The sequence below is a fragment of the Alexandromys fortis genome, unplaced genomic scaffold (genome assembly GCF_014885135.2).
Source record: "Alexandromys fortis isolate MF-2015 unplaced genomic scaffold, M_Fortis_MF-2015_v1.1 scaffold_70, whole genome shotgun sequence".
NCBI lineage: Eukaryota > Metazoa > Chordata > Mammalia > Rodentia > Cricetidae > Alexandromys > Alexandromys fortis.
In genome coordinates, this window is record NW_026067955.1 from 7,930,813 (window position 1) to 7,942,566 (window position 11,754).

General features: G+C 39.2%; 1 protein-coding gene across 7 annotated transcripts in view; it reads left to right on the forward strand.

The window, feature by feature from the left end:
- Window positions 1-9,076, forward strand: part of Dennd4a (DENN domain containing 4A) — a 110,768-nt gene extending 101,692 nt beyond the window's left edge. For 6 of the 7 annotated variants that reach the window (XM_050151831.1, XM_050151830.1, XM_050151837.1 and 3 more), the window contains 5 exons: window positions 263-380; window positions 486-512; window positions 958-1,120; window positions 1,263-1,327; window positions 6,457-9,076. In XM_050151831.1, coding sequence (XP_050007788.1) covers window positions 263-380; window positions 486-512; window positions 958-1,120; window positions 1,263-1,327; window positions 6,457-6,593 — 510 coding nt within the window. In that variant the 3' untranslated portion in view covers window positions 6,594-9,076. The remainder of the gene's footprint in view (window positions 1-262; window positions 381-485; window positions 513-957; window positions 1,121-1,262; window positions 1,328-6,456) is intronic. The other variant, XM_050151836.1, reaches the window with a different exon arrangement.
- Window positions 9,077-11,754: the final 2,678 nt, after the last annotated feature.

Below are 11,754 nucleotides of genomic sequence, written 5' to 3' on the forward strand. Positions count from 1 at the left end.
AAGGCCAAGCAAGCCATGGGAGCAGATGAGTAAGCAGGGTTCCTCCATGGTTTCTGCTTTAGTTCCTGCCTTCAGACTCCTGCCATGAGTTCCGTTAGTGATGGGGTGTGACCCAAGAGTTATAAGTTGAAACACCCTTTCCTCCCTAAGTTGCTATTAGTCGTAATGTTTTCTCACAGCAATGGAAACCCTAAGACAGGCTTTATAATATATTTACAAAATTATGTAAGGATCAATAATAAATTTTTATTTTACAACACAGATTCCCCGCCACTGTATGTCTGAAGATAGTAAATATGTTTTAATACAGATGTTATGGGACAATATGAAATTACATCAGGATCCAGGGCAACCCCTGTACATTCTCTGGAATGCCCACAGTAAGTGATGTCATAGAATGCTAACTTCAGGAGAGTAATCTCCTCTTCCTTTAAGAAGCCTCTGCATGTATTGACTTCTGCATCACTGTGCTTTGTGTCTTGCAGGTCAGAACCGCACTCTTTTGTTTGAGAGTAAGTGTCAACTGATTCATTGGTGCTGCCTTCTGTGGGGCTGAGCTCCTGGTGCTGCTGTTTGGGAGGCTGCTCTCTGTGTGGTGAAGGGCTTGCTTGTATTTGTACAGTCGAGCTTGAAGAACATTGCTTGCCCCAATTTCTGTTTTTACTTATTTTTTTGTTTCCATCCCTGACTACTAATGGAGACTTTCCTTCAGGGGCTTTATTAAGGAAGCTACTTTAGTTGTAGCTGTTTGAGGCCACAAAACTCTGCAGGCCTATTTTTATCATTATTTTTCTTACTTTCCTATTTCACATATTTTTAAACTTCTATTCCTTTACCTATTGCCTTAATTTGTTTTGAATGCTTTCTAATGTCTTTAACACTTGTTAATTGCTGTTTAAATTATTTCTACCTTCTACAAAGAACATTTCCTTCATCTGCTCTTTTGTTCTTTTATAGCTCAAAAGTATCCAATGGTTCATTTATTACAAAAAAGTGATAACTCATTTAACCAGGAACTGTTGAAAAGTATGGTGAAAAGCATTAAAATGAATGATGTCTATGGACCCATGAGTCAGATTTTAGAGACTCTGAATAAGTGTCCACATTTTAAAAGACAACGGTAAGTCTTTACCTCAGATGAAAGGGGCATTTCTCTAACCACATGCATCCTGTTTGTTCCGTCATCCTTATACTTGTGTAGCATAAAAGAAAAGATAGAAACTCTAAGGATTCTAACATTTTCCATGTCTTTTGGCCCACAGGAGTTTATATAGAGAAATACTATTTCTCTCACTTGTGGCTCTGGGAAGAGAAAACATTGATATAGGTAACTGAGCATCATAAATAATATAGTTACATAGTATACTGTAGTTTTTAAATGGTATTCATGAGTGATTCTTAATTATTATATCATTTCATTGACTTATTAGAAAATGGTTTTATTTTTAGCATCTTTTAAAGATATATTACTTTTAAATGATATCTATGTGTTTGTCTGTATGTGGGTCTGTGCATTTGAGTGCAAGTGCCTGTGGGGTCCAGAAAAGGATTTTGGATCCTCTAAACCTGGAGTTACAAGCTGTTGTGAGCCACTCAGCATGGGTGCTGACAACTCAGATCCTGTACAAGAGCAGCTGACACTCTCAACTGCTGAGAAATCTCTCCAGCCTCACCTTTGTTTTTGTTTATTTGGTTGGTTGGTTGGTTTTTAGCTAATGTAAAAGATACTTTAGTCATGGATTGTATAATGATGGTAAATAATCAGCTAATATCTCTTAGGCCTCACACTATAATGAGTCTCTCCATGCACTGCCTAATTCTCTGCAAGTTCCAATGAGAGTGGTCCTATTACTGGTTGTGTTCAGTTGTATATTACCTAAGATAATTAAGGATCCAGGAAGCTAAGCAACTTAACCTCGGTTCGGGCTTTCAGTATTGTGTCATATCACTAAGGACACTAAATTTGCCTGATGACCTACTTGAGTTTGAGCTCTGGAAAACACATGATAGAAGGAGAGAGCCAAGTCCTGCAAGTTGTTCTGTAACCTTTGTAGACACACCATAACACATGTGCACACATACACACACATATGCACACATATGAGTAAATATAAATTTAAAACTATTTAGATATGAATTAAAGTCATGTAGAGGTCAATTTCTAGAATCTTTGTTTAAAAAGTAAATGTAATAGCTGGATGAGTTTCAATAAAAATATAGACATTGCAAATCAAAAAATAGGTTATGGAGAAGACTAGAGGAAACAACTGGGTTGAATCTATTATTTTGTTTGTAAACAAATATTTTATGTATTGACCTACCCTTCCCACTAAAAAGAGGTTTCAAATTACAAGCAGGAGACTTTGAGCAGAATGCCATGAATATTTATTTGCTTTTTATTTTAATTATTTGAAATACTGGCTACTTAAAAATAAGAAATTTGACAAATGGTTTTCATATTTAATTGGAAAAAATGATTGTAAAGAGGTTGGCAGGAATCAAAACTAGTAAAAGAAACAGTAAAGACATTGGAATGGTATAATATAAAATATCTGATTAACCTTGAGGGGAAAACATGTAAGGAAAAGTATCAAAATTAAAGATACAAATTCTTCTTGATCAGAGATTACATTAAATATGTTGATTAAATTCTGTGAGTAAAAGGCAGATTAGAAGAATGGATTTTTAAAAATATAAGCCAACAGTATACCATATTCAAAAGACACATTATAGATTCAAACACAGATAATAGAAAGTAAAAGGATTGAAAAGACAGTCCATACGAGTAGTCCTGTCTCAGTCAGGATTTTCTTTTTTCTTTTTTTTTGGGGGGGGGGAGAGACAGTTTCGAGACAGAGTTTCTCTGTAGCTTTGGTGCCTGTCCTGGCACTAGCTCTTGTAGACCAGGCTGGCCTTGAACTCACAGAAATCCACCTGTCTCTGCCTCACGAGTGCTGGGATTAAAGGTGTGCGCCACCACTGCCCAGCAAATATCCAGTTCAGTGGTTTTCATAAGATTTCACAACTTCATCACTATCTAATTCTAGACATTTTCTTAACCTCAGAACATACACTGTGCTTCGCAGCATTTTCCATTCTGCCTTCCTTCTTCCTCTAGCCACGGGTCACCCATTGTCTCTCTGGATTTGCTGGTTTGACGGTACACATACCTGGTATCATGTCATATCTGGCCCATTCAGTTTAGTGTGTTGTTTCTTTTTCTATATATACAATTCAGTTTTATTTATTAGATCTGTTTATTTTACTCTATGAATGTTTGGCCTGCGTGCATGTGCGTTAACCACATACATGCCTGTAGGATCCCTGAAACTGGGCCTACACGTAGTTGTGAGCCTCCATGTGGGTGTTGGGAATCGAACCCAGGCCCTCTGCAAGAGGAACAAGTGCTCTTAACCACTGAGCCATCTCTCCAGGCCTTTAGTCAGGATTTCTATAGCTGTAATAAACACCATGACCAAAAGCAACGTGGCAGGGAAAGAGTTTATTTCAGTTTATAATTCCCAAGTCATAATCCATCACCGAGGGAAATCAAGGCACAACTCAAGGCAGGAACCTAGAGGCAGAAAGTGAAGCAGAAGCCATTCCAAAGCGCTGCCTACTGTCTCACTCCTCATGGCTTGCTCTGCTTGTTTTCTTATACAATCCAGAACCACCTGCCCAGGGGTGGCACCACCCACAGTGGGCTGGACCGGCACAAGCTCCCTAATCAGGAGAATGCTTGTCAGACTTGCCTACAGGCAATCTAATGGAGACATTTTCTCAACTGAGATTTCTTTTCCCCATAACTTTAGCTTGTGTCAAGTTGACAAAAAAAAAAAAAAAAAAAGCAAACAAACAATGTACCAGGACACATCCTCAAAAGAGAACTTCGGTGACTATGTAAAAATCAATTAAACACACAATTAATTAGAGACCAAAACCATTTTATAACAAGAGTCAACCTACCAAGATGACTCAGTGATACAAATATATTAACCTTTGAAAAAAACATAGGCATAAATCCTCATGACCTTGGAGAAGAGAGCAGTTTCTTAAAAGTACCACAAAAACACAAGGAAAGGGCCTATGAGATGGTTCAGCAGGTGAAGATGCTTTCTGCACAAATCTGTCTATCTAAGTTCAATTTTAGAACCCACATAAAGGTGGACAGAGGAACGATTCCACAGGTGCCCTCTGGCCTTTACAAGTGCACGCACACACACTATACTCTGGACAAAATTTAAAGCCTGTGTTCATGAGCAGACATCATCAAAAAATGAAAAAAAACACAAAAACTCATATATCTGCAAAATCATATATCTGATAGAAAGCATAGTATTCAATATAAAGAGCTTTTATTTAAAATTTAAAAATTTCATTTGTATATACAATATATCTTTGTTATATCCATCTCCCATTTCCTCTCTCCCTTTCTGTCCCCCCAAGATATCTACCTCCAAATTTTATGTCTTTTTTTATGGCACACTAAGTCCAATTAATGCTGCTTATATGTGCAGGGGTATACAATCATCCATCCACTATATCATGGGCAAAAAAATAACAAAAATAAATAATCCAATTTAAAACTTGGCAAAGGATTTGAACATTTCTCCAAAAGGAGATATACAAATTAACTGAAAGATAGTCATTATCTTTATTCATTCATGAATGCAAGTCAAAAAGAACACACAGTAGTTACTACTTTACAACTTTTAGAATACCTGTCATAAGAAAAACAGAAAAGGCCGGGTGGTGTTGGTGCACGCCTTTAATCAGATCTCTGTGAATTAGAGGCCAGCCTGTCTACAGAGAGAGTTCTAGGACAGGCTCCAAAGTTACACAGAGAAACCCTTTCTTGAAAAACAAAACCAAACACAGAAGGAAGAAAGAAAGAAAAGAACAAGTCAAGTGTTGGAAAGGATGTAAAGAAGGTGGAGAACATATGGTGCTGGTGGGAATATAAACTGATGTAGCCACCCGAAGTAGTTCTATGTGTCATCAAAAGTTAACACAGTTCCTGTATGGCCCAACAGTCCTGCTTCTACACTCATGCCCAGAATAACTGAAAGCATACACTCAAAGCTTCTACTTGAAATGTTTGTAACATTCACATGAACCAAAATGGGGAAGGTCCAAACATCCCTTGCCTGAGAAGTGGAGACACAAAATGTGTCATATTTGTCTAATAGAATATTATTCCTTAGTAAAAATTGATGAGCCAAGCATGGTAGTGCATGCTTATAGTGCTAGCACTTGGGAGGCTGAGACAAGAGGATCATAAGTTTAATCAGGACCAGCCTAAGCTGAGTCTGAGTATCTCAAATTTACATAGCTTATCTGACCAGAAAAGAATAGTCACGAAATATATAAAGAAATATTCATTAGTTGGCTCTCCCTTGCAGAAGCCCATGTCACTGTTATATGGCCAGTGCAGATGGAGGCAGGAAAGTCAGTGGGACCAAATAGAGTCTAGAAATAGGCATGGACAGCCACAGGGAAAATGCCCGATAAAACTGGTTAGGAAAAGCAGACGATTAAGTGAGTTTCAGTCCCTGGAGCCACTGAGGAAGTGGCTAGAACCTGAGAAAATGAAGAATGCATTCTTTGAGCTAGGCCTTTGAACTTTGATGAGACAGGAAGGGTGCCAAGAGAAAGCACTTGGCTTGTTTTCACCACCCCAGCAGAATCCAAGAGCATATTCAGACCTTGCTCTTTTCCTTTCTTTTCTTTTTCTTTCTTTCTTTTTTTTTTAAAGACAGGGTTTCTCTATGTAGTCTTGGCTGTCCTGGAACTCACTGTCTAGACCAAGCTGGCCTCTAGCTCACAGAGATCCACCTGCTTCTGCCACCCAGCACTAAAATTTAACTGTAAAAAAAAATTAAATCGTAAAGGTAAAGAAATTATGGGTTCATTTTTTTCTTAATCTTGTTTTGTTAAGGAAAATTACTATGACTTTTTTTTTCACTTCTCTCAGTGCTAATAATTGAACCTAGAGCTTCAGACGCGCAGTGCAAGACAAGTGTGCCACCACGGAGCTGTAATCTTTGTTTTGAGTCGGGGTTTCCCTGATCTTATTCTGTAGCCCAGGCAGGCCTTAGCTGATTGATGGTCTTCCTGCCTCAGCTCTGCTGTACCTTGACTGCTGGGCTATGACAAGGGGCTTTGCTCCATTGCTTATTCTTACTGTTTAATTGATTATGAAAGGCAGATTACAAGAAGGTATGCATGGTGTTCAGTGGTTTTAGCACTGATGTTTGATCTGTGCTACCTACCTCTGAAATGCATTGTACTCTAAGGCTCCCTTCTTCAGACTCAACATTTGTGAACCTGTGGATGGCAGAAGTACCCTTGAAACATATTCTTTGTCCCCATAATTTTTCTTTTTATTATAGCTACTTGACTGTGGTCAATATCAGCCATTAATTTCTTCTTTTATTTCTTAATGGCATTTTGCAGATGCATTTGACAAAGAGTACAAGATGGCATATGATCGTCTCACACCCAGTCAGGTCAAGAATACACATAACTGTGACAGGCCGCCAAGTACTGGGGTGATGGAGTGCCGAAAAACCTTTGGAGAACCTTACCTTTAAGATGTGTGTGTATATGTATACATTCGATATATATTGTATAGTCAGTGTACAAAGTAACACTTTTAGACTCTAAACTTCAGTTTTTGAAAATGCACTTGTAAATGGGTTGGAAATTTTAGGTCGCTGTGTACAGAATGCTTTCGTAAGAGAACAGTGACTGATAGGGAGAGAGCCACTTCCCATTTCTTTCTTCTCTTGCTCCCCTGTGAAGTAATTAAGTACTTTGTGATGAGAAAGTCTCTTTAAAGACTTGGTTGCCACAAGATTACACAACTGTTTTATGGTTTCTCTTGAAAGAGATGGGTAGAAAATCATGTATGGAACCTAAGCAGAAATGTAAGCCCAAGTATCTCCTGTTTTCATGGACTGTTCAAATGCTTTGACCATGAAGTTGTATTATACATATTTTAAATTGTTTATAGTAAGTTGATATTTTTTTAATTTTTAAATTTAATATAGCAAACTTAAAATGAATTTAAACTTATGAAACAAGTGTTTATTTTCTTTGTCTCTGGTCTTTGAAGTAATTAGCACAGCTGCAAATCTCTATATGTTTATCTACCTATATATTTTTTTTATTACTTGAGAGAATGAATTTTAACTCATCAGTGCTGGTGTCCTCGGATTGCATGCTAGCACCTCTAAGTCTGACCACTGAGAGTGAGTGATGGAAAGGCAGGGCATGAGCCAGTGCAGGGAGTGCCAGCCAGGGTGCCTCCGCCATGGTCCAGTCTCCTCCACTGTGAGTAGATGCAGACAGTACCCAGGGAAAATAGCTCACAATCCAAATAGCAACTTAAATATTAATATTCTATGTGAAAACTTACATAGGGGATATTCCGTTGACAACTAATTCTTCTAAATTTCACCCAAAATATTGGGTATAAAGCAAATTGTACTATAAAATATGTATCTGAAATATGGTTTAATGGGGTATTCTGTTAATAATATGTATAGAGAGAGATTCAAAGTATTTTTTGAAAGCAAAAATATAGTAACCGTCTAAAAGTACAGCCAGAGAGAATTTCCCATATTGAGGAACTTAGCTCTTTCAACAAGCTTCAGAATCTGAAGGTCATGGAATCTAAAATGTAGAACTATACATAATCAGACAATAAATTCAATGTTCAAACACCGTGAGTATTAAATTGACTTTTAAAATGTATTTTTAGTTATATTATTTCTAAGATCACTTTTTAAAATAATTTCTCATAAGAAAAAAGCATCCTTTGCCTTTTAAAATTGTCCATGTCTTTTCAGTATTTGTATGTACATTTGCAAAGGCTGTCGTGTATAAAGGAAGGCTAGCCATTTTAAAAGGAAGAGGAAAGGGGTGGTCTCAGACTTGGGTTTAAAGCCAACAGACATGATGCTCGACCTGGAAATACCTTAGATCCCTGAGACCCACCAGTTCAGCCACAGAAAAGCTGCCTTTCGGTTCCTGCCACCACTGAGCAGCCAGGCTGAAGCACTCACAGCTCTGCCCTCAGAGAGCATAAAATGTGAATCTTGAGTTCAGCTGGTGGAGCTGAACTTACCTACTTGAACACACTGGTGCTACGCACACGCGTACCTGCCGCTCCTGTCGGATCCACTCCAGCCTCACTCTCCTCTACCGTTTCTCATTCTCCAAGAAGATTTGAGAGAGGAGGCTGTCGGCACTGGTGGTAAACATCCCTTCAAACAGGAATTGGGTTGATATGGGTTCTTGTCTGTGTTTTCTTTTTATTTCCCTTATGAGGACAGCTTGCACTGTTCCCTACTGTTTCTGTAATGTAAACTGTGTAGGAAGGAGAGTTCGTCTGACAGAGACAAAACGGCTCTTCATACTCACTCAGAAAACTGAGCACGATTTCTGTCTCCCAGCTCTACCCTGAGTTTTGTTTTCTGTCTCTGAATAAAGTTGTGTTTCTCTTGCTTTTAATCTTTAGGAATTATTATTGTATGAAGACAGTTTTTTAAAATAATATCTAAAACCTGGAACAGAACTCAGTCAGTCCTGCGCCAAAGAAAACTAAAAGAAGGATCATCTTCTGAAACAATTTACTGCAAGCAGGTTTTCAGTATTTTGTTGAACATACACATCTTGGGAAAGTGCAGCCGATAGTGTTGGAGAGCAGTGTCTTTTCCTCCACTAAGTTCTTACTTTTCATTCTTAGTTTTGCTTATGTTTCAGTTGCTGGAAATAAACCACGCTCCTGTTAGTACAGTTTGTTTAAGACTCTCATAGGTTTGAACATTTCTCTGTGTATGTATATACTACTTTAAATATTCAACATTTTCCTCCCGTTGCCAGATTTCACAGTATATAGCTATTCATCTTCTGATTGTCTTTTTTCTTAACTTTTTTATAACCTTTAAACCCTCGAAACTATCAACCGATCTATAATAAAGTTGTCTAGTATGTCTTCTCATTTTTGTATATAGAGAAATGACCCTGAAAATGTTGGTTCAGCATTTTAGGCAATAAATCCTTATTTTTACTTTGTGTTGATAATTAGTATTTATTGGTGCAACTAACAAGCATTAGCTGATTCTATTGTATTGTATTGCATTGTATTCTAATTAACTCATGGACGGAAAATACTTCTTTAAAATGGGCAGTAGTTCAGCATTATTTTATTTCTTCCACCATAATTTAAAGGCTGCTTTGAGGCACTTCGTGTCAGAGTAAGGGAAAGAGCGAGCAGCCTTTGGGAGGCCTTGGACTGGTACTGTGACTAATGTGCTTATCCTGCTTAGATTCGGCACCAACTCTATGTGAACTGAATCCCAGCAGCTGCCTGCCTTCGTGGACATCATCATCCTCAGGACTTGGAGTCTTATCACTCCCCCCCCTCCCATACTACCGTCCTTTGCTAGGCCCAAGGAAAGCATAGTCACCTTCTAAACTGTGTTTACAGGAGAAGCAGGGCACTCATCTGCCTAGGCATTGTGTGAGTCTGACGTCTGTGCACTCACACTCTGAGGCAGACTCCACTGAGCCTTTCCACAGTTACTCTTCTCTAGATGGCTTCCTTTAAAGAGTTTTATATAAAGAGTTATTTCCAAATGATTTCTTTTAATCGAGCAACTGGTGGATGAGTCTATACAGGACCATTTTCAGGTTTTAATCACTGATTACCATGACGGACCTGCAGACCAGGAGCAGACCTTTACCGTGCAGGCTGACTTGGGCATTGATATCCTGCCAGGTGCTAGTGACCCCCTAGGGGCGGGCAGGCTTGCTCAGAGAGCACTTTTTCTTCACAGGGACCAATCCCAGAACACTTACAGGCTCTACCTGCAGATAAGGGCAATCATTTATTTCCATTTACCTACCAAACTGTACTTTCAATATAAAGTTCAGTTCCTGCCCCCTCAGAACTCAACTGTTAAATGAAAATTCTGATATAGACAGTGTTGTTTTAAAAAGAAACAGTTAAAACCATTTTCATGTCTGTTGGTGACAGTACAATATAATGTTCAAAATACAGAGAGTAGCTATTTTAAAACAATTTTCAAACATTTCAGATAGGTCCATTTTCATTTATTATATAAAATTTTAATTCATTTAGTTGGGAAGTTCTTCATATTTTTAGAAATATGGCCCAAATCTATAACTAGGGCATCAAAACCCCACAGCTGCAGGGCAAGGGAGGACAACCTGCAGGCACTGTTGCCAGCTCACACTCCCACCTGCCTCAGCTCAGACTTCTAGGCCCAGACAGTGAGATGGAATTCGCTTCTGGGAATACTGCAGATTGTTTGCTATCAAATGAAAGGGCCATCTCAACATTATCTTGGCGTGTTAGCATACTGGTTTATCTCTTTTAAAAGACATGCTTTTAGTAAGTTATGGTGGGTTTGTAAGTATGTAACACAAATTTAATTGGTTCTTTTAGAAGTTATGCAGATTGGGGCTGGAGAGATGACTTAGCAATTAAGAATCCTTACTGCTCTCCTGGAGGACCTGAATTCAGATCCCAGGGTCCACATCAGGGCGCACCCACTTCAACTCCAGGAGATGCAATGCCCTCTTGTGACTTCTACAGGTGCATGCACGTATGTGAGCATACACACACACCCCTAGTACACAAGTATGCATACACATCTTAAAAGATACAACGCAGTGGTGCTGCCTTTGCCTAGCACAGTGGTTCGCAGCCTGTGGATTGAGACCCTTTTGGGAGTTGGATGACCCTTTCACAGGGTCTACCTAAGACCATTGGAAAACACAGATATTTACATTATGATTCATAACAGTGGCAAAATTGCAGTTATGAAGTAGCAATGAAAATAATTGGTTGGGAGTCACCACACATGAGGAACTGTATTAAAGGGTTGCAACATTAGGAAGATTGAGAACCACTGGCCTATCATGATGGGGGCCCTGGGCTTAATCTCCAGGATTTAAAAATGTATCATGAAGGAGAAAAAGAAAAGAGAACACTTAAGTTATTAGAGGATGAAGAGACGGTTCAGTGGTTAAGAGCACTCGCTGCTTTTCCAGATGATTCAGATTCAGTTCCCAGCACCCCCGAGAAGGCTCACAACGGCCTGGAACTCCAGCTGCAAAGGATCTGACCTTTCTTCTGACAGTCACCCACACTCACACACACACACACACACGTTAGTGAAATCCGTTAATTAAAGTGACGTTTTCTGTGCCTCTGAAGTAGTTCCTCTCCCAGGATCCCAGGGTCCACATCAGGGCGCACCCACTTCAACTCCAGGAGATGCAATGCCCTCTTGTGACTTCTACAGGTGCATGCACGTATGTGAGCATACACACACCCCCTAGTACACAAGTATGCATACACATCTTAAAAGATACAACGCAGTGGTGAATCCCCAGTCATCTGCCAAAAGCCCAGCTTCCTTTTGGTGCTTGTCCTTTCCTGTCACAGCATGAAGTGGTTGGGACTTCCTTTGTGGGCAAAGGAAGATGCCAGAAATTCGGCTGCTTGGGGAAAGGATATAAGATCATTCTGATTAGTTTTGATAATTAAATGGTTTTATAGTTGCGGAATATCTCACTGCCCACCACTCAGCCTGATGAACATCAGATCTTTGGCAAGGTGACATCCTTGAGGCAAATTGGAGCTGGCTGCTGACGACAGGTAGGTTCCCAGAATTTTGGCATTGGCCTCCATTCCACAGGATTGTTCTTTCCTCTTCA